This window comes from Mesocricetus auratus, unplaced genomic scaffold, assembly GCF_017639785.1.
Source record: "Mesocricetus auratus isolate SY011 unplaced genomic scaffold, BCM_Maur_2.0 Super-Scaffold_100029, whole genome shotgun sequence".
Lineage (NCBI taxonomy): Eukaryota > Metazoa > Chordata > Mammalia > Rodentia > Cricetidae > Mesocricetus > Mesocricetus auratus.
Window position 1 is genome coordinate 16,147,367 of NW_024429210.1, and position 25,480 is coordinate 16,172,846.

Sequence of the window (25,480 nt, forward strand, 5' to 3'; positions counted from 1 at the left end):
TGTGGGATCTTAATCTTATGTTGGTGGCTTTTATTAGACTTATCTATTTAATTTAGATTTATAGATATGCCAAGTTTATTTTCAATATGTGGTCTCTCCTCCTCTCCTTCCCTTCTTCCCCACTCAGTATTTGGGCCTAGGAATATCAGGTAAGTAACATTAATCACTAAAACTATTTGATATGAAGGTAGAGTATAGTATCTTTACCCAAACTATTTTTTTAAACAAACCTTAAATTAGGGTATTTTTTTGTACATATACAAACTTTAGTTTTTTGATTTGATATATATTAAAGAAGTGCATTTTGTTTTTTTTCTTTTGTTTTTGTTTTTATTCTTGAACACATACTCTCCCAATTCTACCACCCTCCTTTCCATCCCCAAACCACAGTGAACATACAATACTTATTTGGGCAAGACAATTGTTAAATAAATAAAACCTGTGAAAAACAACTAAGTGTGTGTTAGAGGCCCAGTACTTGGGCTTTGTGGTTTGTGTGTTCACTTGGGGGCAGCCTTCTTGGTCAGAGCAGACTTGGTTAAATGTGTTCTGGAGTAATAGACCATAGAATCTAACAAGTATTGCAAAGAATGTATGTGCTTAATGGTATATAAGTCCTTGAAAATTTATCATTTGGCTTGCTTCAAGAGAGATTTACAGAATTATTATATTGAGAAATTATTAAAGCTTACACTTGAAAAAATTTTTCAGTCAGTGTCTCACTGTGTAATTCCAGTTGGCCTAGAAGCTGCTGTATAGACCTGACTAGCCTCCAGCTTGTGGTGATCATGCTTCTGCCTTCTGGGTACTAGAGTTACACATGTGTGTCACCTTGCCCCATTCCTGTATGCAGAGTATTGTAAATTAGATTTCCAAAATAAAGGTTTTCAGGCCAGAACTCTACATCAGTTGAGTAACTGCCTTACCCAAGACCTTGGATTCCATGCGCAGCACCATCAAAACAAGCAAAAATAACAATATAGTTTTTATAACTACTGCAAGTTGATATTACATATACCCTGAAAACTTAAGAGATGTTCCAACTTTGGCTGGGTGGTTAGGTACATTGTATTTAGTTCCGTACTGTAATTTAGCTACTGTAGTCCAGAAGCTATTTGGAAAATGAATTTAGACATGCTACTTCATTTCTATGATCCCAGCACTTGAGAAGTTGAGAAGAAAAGATTGCCCCAAGTTTGAAGGAAACCCAGCTGTACATTTAGTTGAGTTCGAGTGCTAGACTGGCCTACAGGGTGAGATCCTATCTCAACCCCCCCCCAACAAAAAAGTAAAATAAAGTAAATACCCAATATGTAACTTTATACTTAAATGATTCATAAAAAAACCACAAAACATGTGAAATTGCTTTTTGTCTCTTATATGCAGTTTATTTGAACAAATTGATATCTCATGTAATTAATAGTAATATGTGTATTATATCCTTGTATTTATTGAACTTACACCAAATGTACAGTAAAACCACTACAAATCAGCTTAATTCATTAGAAGCCTGTGTGTGTTTACACAATTGCAAATATATACAAAAAGTGTCATCACCTCACAAATGATAACAGAGGACTTATTGTATACACCGGATTATCAATTACTGAGCTTGCTTCTTTAAGTTAGAACTGGAACTGGCCACTGATAGATTCCAATGTGATGAATAGCAAGCCACAGTGAATCAAAGTTTCTATTTCTGAACCAAAGCGGGTTTGAGGGTGCATACTTACTATTTTTAAACTCTTTAGTATCTGCCTGTCATATCTCTATCTCTCTCTCTCTCTCTCTCTCTCCCCCTCCCTCCTTTCCTCCCTCCTTCCCTCCCTCCCTCCCTCCCTCCCTCCCTCCCTCCCTCCCTCTCTCTCTCTCTCTCTCTCCTGTCTGTAATCTGTCATCTGTCTCTATTCATCTGTCTCTCATCTATCTACCTATCTGTCATCACTCTACAGTGTGTGTGTGTTCTATGGTAAAGATGATGAAGGTCAGCTCTCGGTAATCAGCTCTCCTCTTCCACCATGTGAGTCCCCGGATTGAATTTACAGTATCATTCTTCATGGAAAGTCCCTCTTCCTGCTTAGCCATCTGCATATTCTGCACACTTTTAAAGATTTCTGATAATTTAGAGGAAATGGATCTTTGTTGTTGTTTGAGACAGGGTTTCTCTGTGTAGCTTTGTAGACCAGGCTGGCCTTGAACTCACAGAGTTCTGCCTCTGCCTCCTGAGTGCTGGGATTAAAGGAATGTACCACTGCCTGGCTTTTTGTTTTCTTTTGAAATGAATCATTGTAACACTTTAAGTTCTGTCATTTTTTCCTGTGCAAGCCTGAGAAGTTACCTGTCTCATTGAGGATTGTTAACAGTTAAGTGGTAGCTGGAGCCAGAGAGTGGAGAGATGGGGCTGTTGGGAAGGGGTGCTGGGATAGCTCACATAACTTAAAGAAAAAAAAGTGTACATGTTTTTTCCTTTATGCTTACAGCCCCTGCTCTGAAATATAACCTGAAATATCTTGAGTTATCTGAATATTCCCTATTTTTCCTTAACCTGCTCTTTTTCTTGTGGAAGGATTAAGCAGTATAATATTTTTTTCTGTGGCTTTGTGTTAATTTTGTTTCTAACTTTATATAGCCTGATAGAGTTAATTAGTATGAATTGATACTTAGTTTCATTTTAGTCACACTTACTTGATAGCAAAATATTAATTTCTTGGAAAACATTGACTTCAAATATAGTTACTTAAAGAGAAATGTTATAACTACATCTCCTCTTCTTCCTTCTGTTCCTATGATGTCCCCAGGAAAGTAATGAAAAATAAGAGACTAAAGAGTAGAGACTGGAACTTGGAATAGTTTGTCTTAGGAAACTTTTTAAACTGATTTTTTTTTAAGGAATTTAGCTTTTTAATGGCAAGTAATGGGTATTTTTACTTATAAATGACTGTGAAGATTTCAGAATTATATTTTAATTGATTTTGAAACATAATTCTCTAGTAAGAAATTTAATATTATAAAAGCTATTTTTTATCTTTGGTAACTTAGAAACCTGATTTGTTTTTATGACTCTCATTTTTTTTATATAACCAACTAGTTAATTTTCTAATAACTTTACCAATCTTAAATGTTTATTCCCTAGTGAAGTAAGGGATGTTTCATTAATTGTGTTTTGTTTTTGTTTTTTGTTTTTTTTCCTTTTTCTTCTTCATATGAATAGTTGAATATTATGGAAAGTCACATTTAAATTGACACTATGTATAATCATTGTTGTGTACTTTTTGATTATTTTAATGATACTGTCTAATCAGTTGGTGACTGAAGCTTATTGAGATTAACTTTGTGACAGGAGGCATTGAATTCAGTTGGTGTAATCTCTGTTTAAAGAAAAACTGACAGTTAGCTTTGGTCCCTCCTCAGATCATATGGCCATCTCTGATACTAACCTGGATCACTGCTGCTTACTCAGCACTTTTTGGAATTCCCTTCATCACTGAACCTTGGATCTCTCAAGCATGGGGTGGCTATTAATCAGCCCCTGATACAACTATAATAGTAAAATTGTAATATGTGCATGTGTATCTATATTTTATATATATATATTCCATAACTATTACAGCAGTATATTATGTTTATGACTATAATGCTTTTTATAATGTGTCTAGTTTTCTGCAATGCTTCTGTCACACAGACACAGGAATGACCTACTTTCATGTTTTTTCACAGTATCCTGTAGAGCCACCAGATTGTGTTGTAGATTTTCCTGTTCCGTTTTCTATTTCCTGGACACCACAGGTAAATAATAAAGATTATTTTCAATAATTGAATATTATATTCTTTCTAGTTTAATGATCATTTTAGAGTCTAAAATTATAAAATTATTTGTTTTTAAGCATTTATGTTAACCCTCCTGTAATAATTCATATTTTCCAAAAATTACTATCTATTTTCTCTCTGTACACATGAGCATGAACACACACTTATATAGATCTCTTTACTTTAGGCAAACATATAGAAGTTGTACTGATGTACAGTGTAGTGTTAAATTTAAACCTTAAAAAACTCTTTAGAAAGCAGTGAATGTAAGTGTGTGGGATTTTGTATGTTGATAAAGTTGCTCATATTGATGATGTGTATATCCTTTATAAGAGGGTGATGAAATGTAAATTGTACTATGTCTTTTGTGTCTGTGTTTACCCTACTTAGACTAAGTAAGTTTCCTAGTACATTGATAGAGATTAATGCCTTTGTAATCCTTATATAAACAGATGTTATATACTTTGAAGGAGATATTAGTAATAAAATATCTTTTAAAATTATGGCAGGACAGCATCATGATGAGATCGTTCACTGTCCTCCTTTGCCCCAAGTCAGTTTTGGTAATTGGCGTATGTAGGAGAAAACAAACTCATAGTGACACTTTGCAAGTGTTCCCTAAGTGGAAGTCCTCCATGTTTTTGTTCTGAACTGTTTAAAGATATGCAAAAGTGTGTGTTTAAATATCCATGAACAGCTATATTCTGGTTCTTAAAATATGCTTTTTATTATTGTATGTGTTGATGTGTGCAGGCAGTTGTGTGCTATAGTGCACATGTGGACATTAGAGACAGATTTGTGGAGTTGGCACTTTCCATCTTTATGTAGGCTCCAGAGATTGAACTCAGGTTATCAGCCTTGAGTGGCAACCTTTGCCCAATGCGCCATGTCACCTGCCCATAAATTAATTTTGAAATGCTTAAGAGGACATAGGTTTGTAAGAGTTTAGATAATTAATCAGATATTTTAAGTCATTTTTTTCATTGTCTTCTTTAAAAACAAGAACAACAAAAGAAAATCCCATTTTCTTCAGTAGAATTTGGTAAAACACAGAAAATAAAAGGAAAGTGTAATTTTCTTTTGGTACTAGATATAAGGATTCAGACATTGTGCTGGCTTGTCCCTGTCACCTAGCAGAATGCACTCAGGGTACCCTGGTCAGCCCAAGTGCAAAGGGCCCCTTTAAAAGAAAGACCCCCACCCTCTTATGCTCTCTCTTTCCCGCGCTTTCTTCCCACTCTTCTCTTTCCAATCTCTTTCCTGCTCTTCTCCAATTTCAGCTAGAGAAAATGGATTTTTTTTGTTGTCCTTGTTTTTAAAGAAGAAAATGAAAAACTTTAAATATGACTGAAAATATCGGATTAGTCTGTCCTGGGGCAGACGGGACTTTTCCTGTCTCCCTCTTCTCTTCTGTCCTCTCTGTGTCTCTCTGTCTCTTTACCTCTTTTTTCTGCTCCACCCCTCTCCTTTCTAATAAAACTTCTCACTTAAGCTCTGTCTGCCTGACATGTTTGTCCCTCTGCCTCAGTCACCCTCACCTGCCATGGAATCCACTAAGGTTCCCCTCATGATTTATCCTAACATTAGATGTAGCCCATAATTTATAAAAGTAGTGTTTCTTTTCAACAGTTCATTTGCCTATAGATTATATTATTTTTCCTTTAGCAACATCTTTTTCATTTGACTCTGGAAGCCTCATCTTTCAGTTAAACTTCCTTGAGGTCATGACTCTGCATGTACATTGCATGACCCTTTGAAGATGCTGTGTGTAATTTACACTTTATTATCTGTCTTAATGATGAGTTTCTCAGTTTTCTTTTTATTGTGGATACTGTGTAAGTTTCCCTGAAAGGTCATGGAGAGTATGTGTGATACTAAAATTAGTTTTGACTGCTACACTGGAAACTGCTTGAGAATAGTTTATCTTAGATTTGGTGTTCTTGCTTTACACACAACTTGGGCTTATGATTGTGCAGTTAATGTGATATTAGTCCATTAATACTTTAGATTTGATTGTTGTAAATTCTGTTTTCTAATAGCTCCAAGCAAACAGGATCCATTAGTATTAAAAGGAATATAATATTTTTTAAATTTGGAGAATATATTAGAATTCTTATCAGAGTTCTAGAGAAATTAAGATTCCTTTTAACCCACAGCTCACATTTGACATGTGTTATTTTGTCACATTTGCTTTAGATGTGTATCTAAAATCCTCTCCCTTTCTATTAGAAATAAAATGTTCTTGGAGCCACACTGGCCTCATTTCTTCTGTGTTCTTTAGTTTTCTGAACAGGACTCTCTTTCCCTTAAATTCTAATTATGCTATCCATGCATATTCTTATGCTATATTTCAATGTAGGGTATTTTAAATTGGTATCATTTAGTTGATTTATCTATACTCATCTCTGTGTGTCAGTTTACTCATTTAAAATGCTGTTTTTATGACCATCAATCAGTTAATTTGTTTACTACTTCTTTGGTAAAGTTATCCACAGTTTTTATTATCAGCCTGCAATAGAATGCTTCTGTGTACTTCCCAGTGCATATGTATGAGAATTTGTGTATGGATTATTCCTATTATAACTGTTACATGGGATATGCCTCTTTGAGGTTACTAAATACTGCCAGCTTGTCTTCCAAAATTGGTTGTATAAGTCTGTACTTACATTCAGGCACATGTAGTAATTCTTATATTACCATATTTTATTTTGATCATAGTCTGCCTTTAATTCTTACCAAGAGTCGATAATTATTGCTGTGCTCATAATCTTTGCCTGTTAGAAGTATTTTTAGAAGATGTGCATCTCTCATACTGTTTTCATACTAATGCTTCCCTGGTTACAAAGAATGTAAATATCTTTTCATGGCATCTGTTCTAACTGTGTGTTATATGTTTTGTCAGACTTTCAGAGTGGTCATATATCAGTCTTAACGGTTTTGATTTTTTAGTATGTCAAAGAAAATGAATATCTTTTTTTTCTGAAAAGACAGAAACTTACAGTTTGTTCTAGCAGTTCGAATTTGTTCATGTTCAAGTATCATAGAACAATCTAAACCTCCTGTTTTCATTATACGTGCCGTGTGGAGATGTCTTCATTTGTATCTGTCTGAGGTCATTTCAGTTCTTTGTTTTTCTTTTGAAATACAGTACATGTAATTAAAATTCCAAAAGATTCAAAAATTTTTGTTTGCATGTTTTTGTGATTGAATATGAACTCTGATTCTCTTTAACATTAGAATATTGGCTTGTTTCTGGAAAGTAAGACTCAAGGTACAGTAACATTGCATTTGGTGCTTCTTCACAGACTGACTGGGGCAGTTCTGCTCCTACAGGTTTAGGTGCTTTGTTTTGTTTTGTTTCTTTTTCTGTCTTTCTTTTTTTAAATTATTTTTTTAAAATAGTTCGATCCTTAAGCAAATGGTTGTTACTGTTGTAGTCTAGTAACAAAGTTGTATTAAAACAGTGTAAATAGAGTCCACATAACTGATTTTACAAAGTCTTTGTCTGCTTCTGTACATTTCTTCTCTGGCTCCAGTGTTCCTGGACTTTAAACTCAGAAGATCTTTATTTTCCCTTCTTTTTGTAATATAACAGACATGGCATTGTGGCATCCTTGTTAGAAATGGGTGATTTTCCGTATGGTCCCCGTCTTCCTGCTGGGCTGATAATGTTGTGATGTATTTTTCCTTTGCCCTGATGAGAGGTCTGCTGCTGCTGCTCTGACATGTTCATTTGGATGAGTAATTATAACGTGCACAGTGTCAAGCTGAAGATGGTAGGTTCTGTGCGTCATGACAAGCCCAGTAGCCAGTGCAGGTGTCTCACAGCATGATCAGCACCAGCCAGTGGATTCTGGCTCGGAGGGGACGTTCAGAGTCACGAGAATCAGCGGCAAGGGCAAGGCTGCTGCAGCTACTGCTGCAGCGCTGTGTGCCAGAGACACAGTGTCGGGGGCTCCTCGGCTGCTCCCCGTGTTTGCTCAGTTTTCAGGATACAGTGTAAGAAGTGCTCGTGATTTGTGTCTGCCTCGTGCCACATGTGCTGTGAAATCCATTACCTGTAAGATTTCTGCACACAGAACATATATGTCAGTATCGTCAGCTGATAGATAGATTTGAGTGTGCTAATGTCAGATTTTTAGTACAAAATGAAAATCATTTTGTCTAGGTCACAGACTAATCAAAAGTACCTGTTTTCTACCTGAAAATGTGTCATAAAGTGCAGATCTGGGGAAGCAGCATTGCCATGGGCAGTTGGAATACTTAGGTTTGATGAGATACAATGAGCAGTGGCCTGTGTGTTTCTGCCATGGGGAAATCTGATCCTCTTGGGGCCGTGCCATGGACGAAGAAGAGTGACACTAGCAATGGGGCCTCTGGCAGGCGATTCTGATGACTGAAGAGTGTAATTAAAGAAAGAGTCCCATTGAGCAGCAGGGAACAGTCTACCTCAGAGCTGCAGACCTGCCATTGGGCATCCTTACTTCACTTCAGTGTGCACTTCACCCTTGTTTTGATGGTTTTTTTCTTTTTGAGACAGGCTGCACAGGATAGCCCAGGCTGTCTTGGAACTCATTATGTAGCTCCAGCAGTTCTGAAACTTCGTGTAACCCTTCTGCCTCAGTCTCCTGTGTATAGATTGTCAGTCAGGATAAGCCACTACACTTGGCCCTTAAACCCTATAATTTCATACAAGTTTCTTGGCTGCCTTTTGTCTCAGTTCATACATACATGAACTTTTCCTCTTCACAGATGTTCAGGGAAATATACTTTGTTACTTATAATCATAGCTTCAGCAAGCACACAGAGTGCAGCTATCTGGTCTAAGAACGCCATTGGAGTGACAAGCCATCAAGCCTTGTGTTCCTCCCAGCACTCCGTTGTTGCCTTGGTCAGAAAATTCATGGAACCAGGATTTGCTTTACTCATGAGTTAGTAAGTTGCATAAACTTTTGCTTTCTTGGCATATTATTTTTGTCACTGGCAGTATAAAAATAAAAGACAAAAGCAGAGAGAAGCCATTTTTAAAATTCTGTAATTGATGGAAAAAGTGCAGTTAATGAAAGGATCCTGGAGTCTGTTGAACTCAATTGCCTGTTAGCTGCCTTTCTTCTTTTCTTTTTCAATAATATCTTCGAAAAGTGCCATGCCTTAAATGGGGGGGGGGGGAGGGGGAAGAAGCAGCAGCGAAATGCAAAGGCACAAAGTTAGAAAATCATAGTCACCGGGTGCATGTACCATGTGAAACTATGTCTTGCCATTTCTAAAATACCAATAGTAAGATATGCATTTAGGTAGGAGGACAGAGATTGAATATTAAAAGGCAAACTACGTCAGTAAGCAGGCGGAGAGGGAAGCAGAGCTGGAGGGGAGACAGTGGCGGCAATGGAACCTTGTGAGTTTTTAAGGCGCTGTCACACAGTTAGCTCCCTGCCTCAGGTTATGGGAATAAGATAAGAAGCCTACACTAGTCTGTTAGTTCTTACTTTCAGTTTTTAAAAAAATTATATGCTTGGTATGCGTGAGGAAAAGTTCCATATAGCTAGTTGTCCATGGAAGTGGTTCCATTGGTAATGTCCATGCACAAGCCTGAGGAGCTGTTTGAGTTCCCAGCACCATGTGTCATTCACACATGGTAGCCCTTGTCCACATTGCTAATACTGTGAGGCAGAGACAGACTGACCCTTGGATCTTGCTGGCCAGCCTGTCTAGCAGAACCTGGGAGACGATGTCTCAAAAAATAAGGGAGAGTGATGAAGCAGGGTACCTGGTGCTGCTCTCTGGCCTCCACGTGTGTGCATACACATGCACTACACATGTGACACACACACATAGGTATATAGATATAAACATGTGCATATACACAGAAACTACACATTTCACACATACAGACAGAGATAAGATTAGCTTAATATTTAACTAGTTGACTCGAATTTTTTTAATAGTGTAAAACACAGGCTGACTAAGGGCATTATTCAAAGTGCTTCCTTACTTTCAACATGAGCTTGACAGACCTTTTATTTCTTAATAAAATTGCTGCAGCTATCCTGTTAAGCATGAGGGGACTCTACTGCATTTACCACAGGTAGAACATTATCTTCTTCACACAGATCAAGAACAAGAACAAATAGTTGCAGGTGAAATAATATCAGCACTAGGGAGACAGCAAGTCCTTCATGGATTTACTTAACAGGAAACATCACAGGGTTGGATAGGTTCAGTTACAAATATAGCTACAGATACAGGTGAGGACATCATTGGAAATGCAGGTAAAGTCAAATCAGTTGATATGTAGATTTATTTAGAGATACCTGGTTAGAAATATTACGGTTCATATTAAATCTCAATTTCTGAAGTTTAATCTCTTCATGTTTTCACATTATATGTAAGTCTCTTTGAATCTCCCAAAGATAAAGATAAAAATGGTTATTATAGGGTTTATCTGCAATCAGAATGAGAAGCAACTGTTGCAAGTACTAGAAAATTATGCTATTAATTTAAGTGTCATCAGAGCACAAAAGCTCCCATTTCAGGACTATGGGAACATTAGGGAAACACTGGAAATAATAGTGCTTAAGAGGTACGCGGTACACTCTGAGAGCGGCTCAAGTGACTGATGGTATTGCTTCTCTTTGGGTATTAGGAAAGTAACAAATGCTTTCAAGATAAGAAGCAGTGCACTTGGAGACCGGCGGTATTCACACTTTAATGCTTAAGTGCATTTCTAGTTTAAAGTGATTTAATAACAGCTATGGGGCAAGAACCAATATCATGGTTCCCATGGATATGTTGTTCTCCTCCTCCAATGTTTGTACTATGTATGTGATAAGATCTCATTATCTCCATGGGTGTATGAACCAAATACTCCTTTGTCTTTCCTTAGCTGGAAAGAGTATTGTTATTTTTGCACATGTTTTAATTGTTAAGGAAAACATTGCAAAAAGTGCTGCTGGATCGGTTACTGTCCAGAGATCACAATGAGTATTTCTTGAGCTGGTTTTATTGAGCTATAATTGACGAAATAAATGGAGCACATTGAAAATGTACATTTGGATGAGTTTTGACAAATAACGGCCTATGAAATCATCTCCATTCTTACGATAACTAACATTTCTACCACAGTCACATCCCCTCTCTCCCTCTTTAGTCCTCATCTCTCCTGTAGCTTTTGTCACTGTTTGTGTCATCTGTGTACTTCCTGCAACAGGCTTCCTTCCTTAGTATAGCTGTTGTGAGGACAGCCACGCTGCAGCATGTCATATAGCCCAGGCTTTTTATTGGGAGGTATTATGGATACACCACATGCTGTCAATCGCCTGTCTGAGGACACAGGTGCCTTCAGGAGTTCCTAAGCTTAGGCTGTGGTAGTGACTCACTGGCTGGATGTGCTTGCCTGGCAAGGATTAGGACCTGATTTTAAGTTCCCAGAGCCCACATGTCATCTAGACATGTAGTGAAGGCATCTGTGATCTCAGTATTTCTATGAGGGGAAACTCGCAAGCCAGTTAACATCGTAGATAAAGCAGAAAAACAAGGAGATCCTGTGTCAGACAAAGTGCCAGGCAAGGATTGACACCCAAGGCTGTACTTCCACGACACACATACATGCAATTTAACCCCTTTTTATTTTAATGAAATACAATTACATTATTCTCCTCCATACCTTTCCTCCCTCCAAGTCCTCCCCTGTTCGCTTTTTTAAATACCTCTCATTTTAGGGCTGACCATTTGCTATTTGATAGCCAGTTAGGTACTCATCTCCTATTTCACGTTTTCTAAGAAGTTAGTAGTTGCCTGTAGTTCTTTGTCTAGAGGTGAGACCCTGGTAGACATCTGCATTCAATGTTAGCATGTCTGTTGGGATCATCCTTGTTCAGATCATGTTTGGGCAGCCATGTTGTTGAGGTGTTGTGGGCATAGCTTCCCTGTCCTAGGAGACACAGTCTGACAGAAGGCTTCCTGGTCCTCTGACTCCTACAAGCCGTCCACCCTCTCTTCCATGGCACTCCAGAGATTCAGGGGTTGTCTTGACACTGCACAATCAAATGATCCCTGAATTTTGTCATGCACACATTTTTTCTATAGAAAAACAGGGCTGTTAAAGACTGTCTGTCATTAGGTGAGCATGTTTTTATTTCTGTTGTACACATGTTTAGAGGTGGCTTGATATTACAGGAGTTGTATCCTTAACTCCCTAGGAAAATATCAAGTATTTTTCATTGCTGTGCTGTTTTACATTTTTGGCGATGGTATTTGAGACTTTCTGCTCGTTGGCTTCCTTGCTTACCTTGTTATGCTCGGGTTCTTTCACTTTAGCTAACTAGTTGGACATTTAATGATATCTTAAATGTCTTTAATTTTCATGTTTTTAATGACGAGTAGTCAAACATCTGTTGAGAAGATTGCCTTTGCATTTCTGCTGAAGTCCCTACACATGTTTTTCTCAAATTCTTAATGGATAGAGAGAGCCTTGTCTATACATTGTAGGAGTCATTGTTGCTAGGATGTCATTTCTCTCCAGATTGACCTGTAGATTCTATATAAGCCCAATAAAAATTGTTTATTTCTTCATGTCTGATAATTATTTTTAAATGATATCAAAACAAAGGATATTGATAGACAAACAATTCTGAAGAACTGAATTGGGGGAGTAACATCTGGTCTATAGACTTGGGGATCTTCTTTTCTTAAGATAATCTGGTGTCACAAAGGTAGACAACTTGGGCCTTGAGACACACAATGCAGAAAAGATTCACAGACATCTGTGTTCAACAAGGTGCATTTACAATGAGTACAGCAAGGGCTATCTTTTCAACAAATGATGTGAAGACAATTGGAGTCTGTGTGCCAAAGGCTGAACTGACTCACATGAAAACATGAACTCAAAATGGATAATAAACAGTATAAAAGCTGAAACTCCAAAATTTTTAGAACAAGCCTAGAAAATTTTTGAAACCTTAGGTCAGACATAGGCTTCTTATTATTCATCAAAAAACAGCATCCAGGAGGAAACAAGTTCATAATAGGACTTTGTCAAAATTCCAAATCACTGTTTCTGATGCTAATATGATTGTGGACAGGCAGCCTGCGTGTTAGGGGAGTATGTGTCCACTCATATTCTAACAATGTACTTGTGTTTAGATCATATAAGGAACTGTTGGGTCTCAAAGAAACCCCAAATGAACAGTGTTTCATGCAGGCAGAGATTCTGTCTTACCCTCTTGTTAATATTAAGCCTGTCTGTAGACTGATTCTTGTGGTGAGCATTGAGGAAACACCTGAGGTCTTAGCGGGAAGTGAACTGGTGTTACATGCTGATGTCCCTTGGCTGCCTCCTTTCCTTGCTCCCTAGCCACACTCAGCCATGTTGTTTCCTTCAGCTTCGTAATGGTGTATTCTCCCTCTTTCCAGGGCTTTTAAGATCCAGACGTTTTGAGCCACTAGGGTGCTGTGTGTGGGAGAGCACATCTGAGATTGTGAGATTTAACACGCCCACTCCCCTTGGCAATCAGTTGGTGGAGAGTGGACACCAGTAAATAAAGGTTCCTGGGATGGGGTGAGGGTGGTGAGGAGAACTTCTTCATCCTCTCACAGTGTCTTTATTGCCACAAGAACATTTCAAAAGGATGCCCACCCTGTTGGCCCATCCTTCCTGTATTTCTCCTTTTCCATTCCTTCTTTGGCTTTGCTTTCTGGGGCGGGGCACCTTAAGCCAGGAGGAATGGTTATTGTTATGTACTTGAGATAGTGATGCTGAAGGACGGGTACACACATGTAAAAGTTTGCCTTAAAAAGAATCTGGCTTCTCAGTTGTTCTCAAGACTGAAGGAAACCTACACAATAGTATATGACTTTCTAAGGATTTTACCCGCCGGATGTCTTTAGGCTGCTTCATAAAAATCAGGAACAGGCTTCTTTGAGATGATTTTCTTGGCCCTAGAATATTGTAACCTTCCTCACAGTTGTTCATTTGACTTGTGCTCACTGTGTGGCAAGCTGGACAGCTTTCTGACACTTCTGTTGGAGTAACAGTGGACTGAAGGAACTAACCATAGTTCTACTTGCACCCTGCTCATTTGTAGAAGTATTAATATGTAAGAGTATTTCCACAAATTTCAGGAACAGGTGCTAGTTGGTTTGTTTGTAGAGCTTAGACTTCAGCACACATCACTTGCAGAAGATGTTGTGATAGAAGCCAGAGCACAAACTTTTTTTAAAAGTTATATCATCCATCGTGGAACAAATAAAATCGCCATCAACCTCCCTACTCATTTGTCTCATACTACATAAGCTGTCATTTAAAAATTTACTTCCCTTCCTGTCTTTTAAACTATGTGCTTGTCCTCCCTATAGTCATCACAATGGCTAGTTTTATGTCAACTTGACACAAACTATAGTCATCTGAACTCTTGATTTCTCTTTAGATCATCTTTTGTCTTTTACTATAGTCATGAGCGAAGGGAACATCATCTGAGAAGATGCTTCCATCAGATTGGACTGTAGATAAGCCTGTAGGATGTTTTCTTGACTAATGATTGATGGGAGAGGGCCCATCTCATTGTGGGTGGAACCATACCTGGGCTGGTGGTCCTGGATTCTATAAGAAAGCAGGCTGAGCAGGCCATGGGGAACACGCCAGTAGACAGTATCCCTCCATGGCCTCTGTATCAGCTCCTGCTTCCAGGTCCCTGTCCTGTTTGAGTTCCTGTCCTGATTTCATTCACTGGTAAATGGTGATGTGGAAACCTAAGCAACTAAACCCTTACTTCCTCAAGTTGCCTCTGGCAGTGTTTTATCACAACTATAGTACCTTACATAAAACACACATAATAGAGTTAGCTACTCTAATGAGTTACTGTTAGCACCTCTTTTCTATCTCAACCTTAGTCTCCATTAAAATAAGTATTTTTGTGGATGGGGTACCTCTCACGTGGCCATTCACTGTGAACACTTGCAAGTAGGTGGAATAGTGACAGCATTTCTTTTTACTTTTGGATATTTTTCAGTTTTCTCATAATGTTTTATAGTCGTTGTCTTCCTCCTATCCCTCTTCCTCTTCCTCCCTATCTCCCTTTCTCTATCTTTATGTCTATATATGTATGTATATATATGTGTGTGTGTGTATGTATGTATGTATATACAGCTGTGGTGGAAGATTCTGGAAGACATTGTTTAGTATTTCTGCTCCCACTATAATAAGGTTTAGCTGAAAGCTGTCTGTGTTCTTGCTTTGATTCTGTGATACTTTTCATCTCTGTAAGTTTATTGGTTTAGGGAACATTTAGCCTTCTGTCTCTGTGTTGAGTGTCGTGTGTCCCTGCCCCTGCATGCGTGTGCAGGCGCACACGTGTGTGTGTGTGTGTGTGTGTGTGTGTGTGTTAAACCATTCAACTAGGAAGCAGTGAAAAACTAAAGTTGTTCAAGCAGATTCATAAAGAAACTAAGATTGGTTCTTTTGGAAAAGGTTAAGGGCATGGATTAAGGTCGCATAGGATCTGTAAAATATTTACCTGTCTGTTGGAGGAAAAGTTACTTTGGACAATTCAGATATTCCAGACACTTTGGTTTTTGTTGTTGTTTGTTTCTTTGTTTTGTTTTTTTCTCATTTTGAAACTCTGAAACTCTTGTTTCTTCTCTTACCATGAAACTCTGCAGTTAGAGAAGTGATGTCTATACTCACAAGGTAATATTTCTGTTAGATCATATGTTTGTTGATGTCAGGGAATTTACCCATTTTATATTAATGTCTGTTCATTTCAATTATACTGGTGCTTTAAATAACCCTTTACATATTAATGATATCAATATTCACAGTCTAATTTGGTTCTAATATTTTCCTATTTGATATTTCCTTTATGAGGATATAAAATTAAGAACTGTATGTCTTAAAATACTTGCTAGAAAAGTGTAAACACATACTATATACTAAGCAGTTGATGCTTTCTTCTACAGGACCAATTTTATAAATAGGTTCAATTTTTACAAGCTCATATAACAATTCCAAAGTTATGATATTGTAATAGTTGAAAGATGTGCGTCTAATTTCATTCTTTTGCTGGTTCATATTCAGTTTCCCCACTCTTACCTATGAAATAAGGCTATCTTTTTTTAAACTATGACATCAGAATTTTAAAGAGTACCACATTAAATCTGTAGTTAATTTTACCAGTATAACCATTTTGCCAGTGTAGATAGTACAGTATGTGTACCTAGGTATTTATTTTTTCTTTTATTTTTAAGTTATTTTGAATGTAATATTTTTCCAATTTTATCTCTCTGAGATTACATTGTTGGTATATATGATGACCACTTTTTATAATGATTTTGTATCATGCAATTTATTGTACAGTTTTATTATATCTAAGAGTTTGATAGTAGATTCTATAAGCAGATTCTCCTAAGAACAGAATCATATCATCATCAGATAGGCAAAGTTTGACTTCTTGCTTTTATCTATTTTAATGTCCTTCTCTTTTCTAATTGTTATAGCTAAGATTTTGCATACTGTATTGAATAAGAGAGGATAGGATGTAAGAGAGAAGATATCCAGTTACAGAAGAATAAAATGAGATACATATCATTTACCTTATATGGAAACCAGTTTGAGATGGATTGTATGCTTGTAACCTTAAACCTGAAAGGCTGAAACTGACTGCTAGAAGAAATCATAGGGTATACTTTTCAAGACATTTGGGTAGGCAAGGATTTTCTGGACAGAACTTCAATACCATAGGAACTAGACCCAGTAACAACAGATGTGACCACAGAACAAAAAACAAAAACAAAAACAAAACATCAGTAGAAGAAAGAATCCACAGAATGGGAGAAAAAAATTATCAGCTTTACTGCAGACAAAGGGCTAATATTCAGAACTTCAAACAGCATAAATTAAACACCAAGAAAATAAAAATGCCAGTTAACAAATGGACTGATAAAATGAGAAGTTTTCAAAAGAAAAAACACAAATTACCACTAACTTTTAAAGTGTTCAATATTTCAATATTTAAATCCATATTTAAATTACTTTGAGATATTTCCTTATTCCAATAAGAATGACTGTCATCAAGAAGAATGACAACAGATGTTAGGAGAATGTGGGAAAGAATAGCCTTTATCAACTGCTGATGGGAGTGCAAATTAGTACAGCTACTATGGAAATCAATTTGGAGTTCCTACAAAAAATTAAAAATAAAATCCGATATAACCTAGATATTTCATTCCTAGGATTTACCTAGACAAGCCCATAGCCTACTGTAGAAATAACTACACATCTATGTTTATTGCTGCTGTACTTATAGTAGCAATAAAAAGAAACCAACCTACATGTCCACCTACAGATAAATAGATAATGAAAATATGAAAGTTTACAGAGAAAATAGAATGTTATTCAGTGGTAAGGAGAAGTGAAATCATGAAATTTGCACGAAGGTTGATGGTCTTAGAACTTTCACATTAAGTGAGGGCACCCAAATTCAGGAAGGACACAAACAAGATCGTAACCCATAGTGTACATATTTATATGTAAGCAGCTGTAAGTGTAGGTGGCCTTGTTTGCTTTCTGTTGCTTGACCAAAAGCAATTGGGGAAGAAAGGGCTTATTTCATCTTCTAGGTTGTACATCATTGATAGTAGTCAGAACAGTGGTGAGAAACGTGGAGGAGTAGCACAAGTAATAAAAACTCAGAGGCAGATATTGGGGTTCAAACTGAAGATCAAAGAAGCAAAGTGGCCAAGCCACCAGAGAGCTCTCACCTCTACCAGTGCTCAGCCAGGAGGGGCGATCCACCAAACCTCAGACTGCATTTCCACACTCCATTGCTCTTCAGCAATTCTCAGACTGCTCTGGAGACTGCACTATGTTCTCTCAAGTGCTGGGATTAAAGGCATTAGCTCTGTTTCTCTTTTGGACTGATTTACTCTAATGTAGTCCAGGGTGGCCTTGAATTCAGAGATCTATCTGCCTTTGTCTCCTGTATCCTGGGTTTAGAGATGTGTGCCATCATTGCCCAGCTTCTGTGGCTGTGGCTAGCTTTTCATTCTGATTTCCAGGCAAGCTTTATTAGATCATAAACAATATGTTACCACATGGAGGAAAGCTGCTGACTTGCTCTTTGGCTCATGTTCCATGCTGTCTTACATAGTTCACACCCACTAGTCTAGGGATAGACCACCCCCAGTAGGCCAGGCCTTCCTATTTGCTGTATCAATTAGCAAATAACAAAATTCCCTATATACATGCACACAGGCCACTGTGGTAGAAGTAGTTCTTCAGTTGAGAGTCCCTCATCTCAGGTGACCTATGTTGTGACAAGTTGACAGTAAAAGTGAACCAGGACAGCTCATCCTTTGTTAAATTGACAAACACATCACCATTAAACCCTAACCTTTCCCTTCTTATGTGCTCCCCCTAGTATCTCATGTTAATACAATAATATTAAAATACAGTAAACATTTAGAAGTTCCACTATTTAGAAAAATTTCAGTGCTTTAGACACTTGTTGTCTGGTTAAAAGTCCACAGTCTCTCAGCTGTGGCCTTCTATAAAATTGAAAACAAGTCACACTTGTTATTCCAAAAGGGATGTGCTGCGACATAGAGCAAAGCAAAGCAAACCCAGCAATGTAAATCCAGATTCTGCAGCTCCATGTCGTGAGCCTCAAGATGGCTTTCAAAGGTTTTCCGTGGCCATCTCCTCAGGACTGCCATCCAAACACACACAGCTTGTCTTGTGGGCTTAGGACACATCTGCGTCATACTTGCCACTGTCCCTGGTGGGCATCCCATGGTCTTGACATCTCCAGTGCCCTGGCTTCTCCACTACAGCAGAGGCTGTTCCCTAACCATTGGCCTCTTCAGAGACACTGACCCTCAGCCACTCTCCATAACACCTTACTTGCTTTCCTCTCACGCCTCCAATACCAATATCAGGTGTATGACTTACACATTGCCAACTTGAGATGCAGCTTTGCAACCCTCTCATGACTGTAGCTTCTGTTCCTGACCCTGACATCAATGATGACTCACCTCTCATTAACCATAGCTCATTTTTCAGACCTAGCTAACTAGCATCCTTCATCCTAATAAAGCACAGGCTTCAGTTCAGTTCCTGTTATGAAAGGTTGTTTTTCAGTTTCAATTGACCAGCAGCCACAGATTCTTAAAACAAAGTATCTCACAAGTAGCCCTGTAGACTCTTAGCTTTCCTCTGAAACTTCAGTCAGGTCTTCATTATCTGCATGTCTCTAAGATTAACCCTCTCGTAGCCCTCTATCACAGCAGCCAGTTCTGGTATCAATTTCTGTATTTGTTACTTTTTCTGATGCTGTGTTAAAACAGTCTGACTAAAAGCAGCCTAAGGAAGTGTTTTGCCTTGGACTGTCCAGTTTATGGATTGACCTAACTGGGGTGGCGTGGGATTGCATGGGCCATAAACTCTGATGGGGCTATACCAACAGCTCTTTGCTAACTCCTTATATACTGCATGAGGCAGAGGAAGTGGGTGTGAGTCTCTGCAAACAGGGCTCCCCCAGGCTCCCACAAACAGGACTGGAGATGGCTAATAGTTTAGATGACCTCTGTGCTGTCTGTCTTACTAAAACCACACCAGATCCTCACCAAGACCCTTAAGATAATCTAAGAGTTTTGATATAATTTTGTCTTCTTGTGCACAAGGGATTATATTACACCAATAAACATGATTCAGTAGTTGGTGTTGGTTCAGACGTCTAGATTCTGATATCAGGCAGTTCATTTTATTTATATTTAAGTACAGTACAATTTGGAAAAAAGTTTCCTGCAATGACAGAGTCCTGGCAGGTACCACTTTATTCTCATCACCTTGATAGGTTTTAACTTCGTTGAACTTGTCTTAAATGTCATTTTAATAGACACAGGACATGCTTTTGTATAGACTTTGTTCCCCCCCAGTGTGGTTTTGAAATTGATGAATATGATGGTGAAGATTAACAATTATTTCCTGTTAGTTTTCTCTTGTCTTCTTTGGCAGGGCATCTGGACTTTTACAGGTTTGGGGCTTTTGTGATCATGGCTGCAGTAGGCATTCTTATAACCGGGTAATTGTGTATTTGCAATGGAATTGCTAGATCATCAGCTAGGGTTATCTTTAGTTTGTAAATAGATGAGATTTCACATCATTTCAAAGGGTATGACTTCTACACACACACCCTCAGCCCATGAGTTCATGTTGATGTATGTCCTTAAGCAGTGGGTTTTGGGTTTGTTTCATCTTAGTGTAGCTTTTACTGATATGCTCTCACTTGTTTTTGACTTGAGTTTTCATTTTATATTGCATGTTTCTAGTGGATAGACTCGATCAAAATATCATTATATTAACTATAACAATCACATCTAAACTTGCTCACATTACAAAATGAAGAGTTGGCTTTTTTTAATTAAAAAAAGATATTTTATTGCTCTTGTAATATTTAATGAGTTTTGACTTTAACTTTGGCCACACTATTTTTTGGCATATCTGTATAAATATGATTCCTAACATATAGGAGTAACTAAGTATTTAAATTGTATAGTTTCAAACTTAGGGTTTGTGTGTGATTTAACAATCAAATTGAACAACTGAGAATCTGTTTTTTGCATTTTGATGGGATTGTTTTACTCCAATCTTCTGTGATTCCTGAGGTTGCTAACAGAGATGTCCCCCTCTTTGTCTGGCTTGAGTGTGTAACTACCCTTGAAGCACTTAACTCTGAAAGGCTTTGTAGTGATGTCTCATAATGGTTTTCAGAATTTAAGGCTCACTTTCTTTGATTTACAACTGGTCTGAAGGTTATTTGTGCTTTTTTTCTCAAATTGATGTTTTCTCATTTTACAAGTGTTTATTTAGGCCAGGTGGTGGTGGCACATGCCTTTAATCCCAGCACTGGGGGGTGGGGGAGAGCAGAGGCAGGCAGATCTCTGTGAGTTTTAGGCCAGTCTGATCTACAAAGCTACACAGAAAAACCCTGTATCAAAGAAAAAAAAAACACTTTTAGCAAATAGTTGTATCTTGGTAAGGAAACACACACACAGTTGACCCAAGCTCCTGGAGGCTCACAGACTCTGGACTGGGCAGCAGTAGGCCCTCTGGATGTGGGTAGTAGATGTGTGGCTGGGTCTGTTTGTGGGGCCACTGGCAGTGGGACCAGGTTTATCCCTGGTGCATAAACTGTCTTTTTGAAGCCCATTCCCTCTGGTGGGATGTCCTGCTCAGCCTTGGTGCAGGGGGGAGGGGCTTGGTCCTGCCTCAACTTGATATGCCAGGCTTTGTTTACTCCCCATGGGAGTCCTTACCCTTTCTGAGGAGTGGATGGGGGGTGGGGTAGGAACACGAGGAGGAGAAGGAGGGGGAACCGTGGTTGATATGTAAAATGAATAAAAAATGTAAAACAAAAAAAATCACAGTATTTTTTGGGAAATGTTTTCCTTTTCTAAAAGAAAATTATAAATTATATTTTAAAATCAATAATGGCTTATTTAGTGAAATGTAAGGAAATGCAAAGCTTGGTTGGAGATAAAGTTTGGGGCACAGCACTTGCCTAGCATGTACTGTGTCATGGGTTTAATCCCTAGCAGAAGAAAAAACAAGTAAAACAGCAGCAACAAAAGAGCATTTTCATACTTTTGTACTAATCAGGTCTGTAAAACTTGGTAAATTGATACTGTTTAAAGATAATCTAGGCCAGTTTTAAATACCACTATATTTAATTTCATTTTGTAGCAAAAAAAGAATAATTTTGAGTAAAATTATAGGTATATGCTCTATGCATTATAGAAGATAAACATCAAGTTTATTTGTATACATAGAACTTTGTGTGATTTCTGTTCATATACATAACATGCATCATGTGGTTATATAAAGACCATACTTGCTACTGTGTAGACTAGTGGCAAAGACCATGCTAATAGTAATTGGGGTGCAGAGATGTACAGCAGGGAACACTGATTCTGTTGGTCCACATTCTGGGTGAGGTGATAGCTTCAAGGCCTGAGTGGAGTGTGTTTTGAGGGGAAACTGCTCTGCTGTTTGTAGAGCAATGAACTTCAGTCCCTGTCTTTTCACAGAGCTCCTTGGTAGATGTGCATGCTCAGTTCTTGGCAGCATTGGAGTCGCTGAAGGCATTCTGGGATGCTATGGATGAAATTGATGAGAAGACCTGGGTGCTGGAACCAGAAAAACCTCCCCGGAGTGCGACGGCACGCAGGATCGCATTAGGTAGGGAAGGAAGATGAGAATGTTTTCAAGTGTCTGATTTTATTTTATATCATTTGCAAAAATGAGTTTGAAAATGACAGTAAAGTCTTAGATGAAACTTTTTCATATCGAGTCAGGTATTGAAACTGTTGGAAGTAAAACCTGATTTTTATTGCTGCATGGTTAAACGTAGATGCTTTAGATGGAAAGGGTAAGTGCTAAGGTGTTTCTAAAGGTGACGCTCCAAAGGAAGCCACATTCAGAGAGTGTTTTAATTAATGTTAGTTAACACAGACATTGTGGGGCAGATAATTCAAAGCATATGCTATGTAGAACAGAAGCCTGTGTAAGTAGTGAAGTCTTAATCTTCTGTGGAAGTCAAGATCTGGCAATACTTTCTGACAAAACATAGAGGGGAGGACACTGAATTGGGTCCTGCTGCTGAGAATAAATGGAGGTAAGCCTCCAAGTGAGCCCTGAGATCATGGGTACCTTCTTTACTGTAAGTACAGGAGATGTGTGCAGTTCCCACAGTCTTTACCCTCATTAGATGGCTTTTTCTTTATCAGCAAACAAAACAAAGCCTTTTTTAGAGTTCAATCTTTGTAAAGATTTTAATTTTTAAAAGTATATTTCTTACCACATTATGGTAATATCTGCTTATAGTCTTCTTTGTAAATGGAGTTCTTAATTGGTCTAAATAATAAAATAATAAAAACCCAGAGTCAGATGTAGAGGGAAATGCTGAAAGATCAGAGAAGGAGCAAGCCACTGTATACCTTACCTCCTTAGCATCTCCGCAGACAAGAGAGCGAGTTCCTGTTTCTCCCTGCTTATATCCTGTTTCTACCTAGCTACCTCACTTCCTGTCTGTCTATACAGACCTCCAGACCTCTATGGTTAACTAAACTCCATTCTCTGACCTTCAGACAGGCTTTATTTGTACAAGTAAGATATCATCACACCTGTTAAATGCTACTGTGAAGGATATATTCCAATAGACATTTCAAAAGTTATGTGAATCTGACTGAAGTCAGTGAGCAGCTTCTCTACTTTCTATATAGCATAGTAGGGGGTCAGGGCTGCAGAGTATAGTAACTGCAGAACTTTACTAGCAGTAGTGTTACTTTCCAGTTTTAGGAAGTCTAATAGTATTTAATTCAGGATAAGCAATCAATTATATTTGTCATGGTTTATTATCATCATGGCCCAATTAAAATAATTGTCCTTGAACCATGCTTTCTATTAGATTTCTTCTAATTCAACTCAAATAGTCAAGTTGTATTCATGCTCTGTATTTACTTTTAGCTCTACTTCCTGCTTCAGGCAATGATTTGCTGTCTTCAGGCCAACCTTTGAGTTGAAAGATGTGTTCCTACGGCCACTGCCTAAGAGACAGCACATTCCGGTCTATAGTAGACAACGTTGCCCAAGGCTAATGAAAAGTGTGTGCTGTACTGACAAATGGAGTGGGCAATTTTAATTTTTCTTGTTGAATGGCTAGATCATATATTGCTTTTTTATTTTGACCATTTTTTGCCAGATTTGTGATTTAAATTTAATATTGCCAACTTTAGCAAAAGGCTTATAGAATTTAGCACAGACATTTACCAGCTAGTAAGCGGCTTTGCAGCATTTGTGCATACTCAGTAGTTAACCCTGTAAAAGGATCTAGTGCTAAGTGAAGTCATTTTTCCTAGCTGCAAAAATACCTTCTTTGGGGTGCTAAGTAAGAGAAACATCTGTTGAACGTGAATTAAACACTTACAAGGAAAAGTCTCAACTTTTTGTAAAGCATAAATATTCACAAGGTTTTTATGTGTTTTCTTAGACATGTCAATTTTTACCAGTTGTAACTCTAGCTTTTACTTTTGACCATGTGAAATATTAAGTTTGTAAAGAAAATTATGAAAAGTAATTTAGCTCATTACCTAAGTGTATGATTTTCTTATACAAGTCCTTTAAAATTCAACTAAAATTTTTTATTAAACTTTATTGCAACATAATTACCAGAATACCAGTTTAAGTTAATCATATAAATTTTGGTCTTTTGAAACTTGAGGTTCCTGATTCTTTAATTATAATCATAATTTCAAAAATACTTCTCAGTGTTAAACAATGATATGTTTACCTCTACACAACACTAAAAAAGTAAAAACAAACAAGCAAAAAACATTTGGCTAGTTGTTCTGAAGAGTAAAATAGGTGGCCAGGTCAGCATGCTCTGAGTTTCTTCTGTTAATTTGGTTGGTGCTCTGCCGACAACTACAAGCCGCCTTCTTCTTCCATTCCAGGGCATAATGTTTCCATCCACATAGAGGTAGACCCCAGGCACCCTACCATGCTTCCTGAGTTTTGCTTTCTTGGAGCTGACCATGGTATGAGATCTTGAAGTTACGGATCTGGAACAGATTCATGAAATCCTGTCTAACATTGTTAAATATTCCACAATACTAATATTACAAGTGTTTTAAATATATTTCTCATTCTGAACTGTATACATTATAACTAAATATGTAATTTAGATTTTAAGCCAAATGCTAAGGAAATACTGTAGCTCTTTTAAACAAGAGCAGCCAAGTCTCAATTATTAACTCTTTTCCTTTTTTTAATGTTCAAAGTGGTAAAACCCCTAGGAGTCAAGCTTAGTGGGAACATACACTTATGGTAGGTACCGTGGCAATGTAATTGGTACCATTTTATGACATAACACACTTTCTAGGGAATTTTTTTCTCTGTGTTTTCAGGGATCCAGAAAGTAGTCTCTTACAAAATTTGAAAGATGTTTTAGAAATTGATTTCCCAGCTCGTGCTGTTTTGGAAGAATCTGTAAGTTTAATTATTGCTTTAATTGTCTCCATTTTGTGAATAATAAGATTTAAGTGCTTCTCTTAGAAAAACTAGAATGAGAAAGAAAAAAATTGGAGAAATATTGAAATACAGATCTGTTACAGGTAACATTTATATCAATGAACTTGCTGACCCCCACCAGGCAAGTTACATGGGTTCACCATCTTCATCAGCAAGTGGTTACTGACAGCTGCACTTATCAAAACTACAAAGGAAAGAAGAGATACTAATGAGATGTTTGAGGTTTTTTTTTTTTTTGTACTGTGTGCTTAGAGATGACTACCGTAAAGTTTTAATTAGCTTGCTGTAAGTTTGTGAAGGACAGCAGTAGTTTTTCAACAGTGAGCAGCACCATTGGTACTGTAAAGGTAATGAAGGTAGGATTGACTTTGGACTGAGCCACTGTTGTTAAAACCAAATGATGGCATCAGTTTTTCTTTTGCTGTAGAATTGTGCAATTTGGTGTTCACTAGCTGATATCAGATCTGTCTTTGTGTATACACAGACATGATTATGTATATTGAAAAACTGCTAAAATGCAAAAATTTTACCCACCAAAAGTGAAATCTATATGTAGTTGAGTATATCCCATCGCTTTTCTGCTCCCCAGGGAGG

The 25,480-nt window shown here is 37.7% G+C and overlaps 1 protein-coding gene across 4 annotated transcripts in view; it reads left to right on the forward strand.

Moving 5' to 3' along the window:
• Positions 1-25,480, forward strand: part of Fancl (FA complementation group L) — a 66,969-nt gene that overhangs the window by 39,662 nt on the left and 1,827 nt on the right. For 3 of the 4 annotated variants that reach the window (XM_005070358.4, XM_021227288.2, XM_021227287.2), the window contains 5 exons: positions 3,718-3,786; positions 21,886-22,036; positions 24,310-24,393; positions 24,637-24,682; positions 24,763-24,844. In XM_005070358.4, coding sequence (XP_005070415.1) covers positions 3,718-3,786; positions 21,886-22,036; positions 24,310-24,393; positions 24,637-24,682; positions 24,763-24,844 — 432 coding nt within the window. Of the gene's footprint in view, positions 1-3,717; positions 3,787-21,885; positions 22,037-24,309; positions 24,394-24,636; positions 24,683-24,762; positions 24,845-24,969; positions 25,008-25,480 lie in introns of all 4 variants that reach the window. The other variant, XR_005871751.1, reaches the window with a different exon arrangement.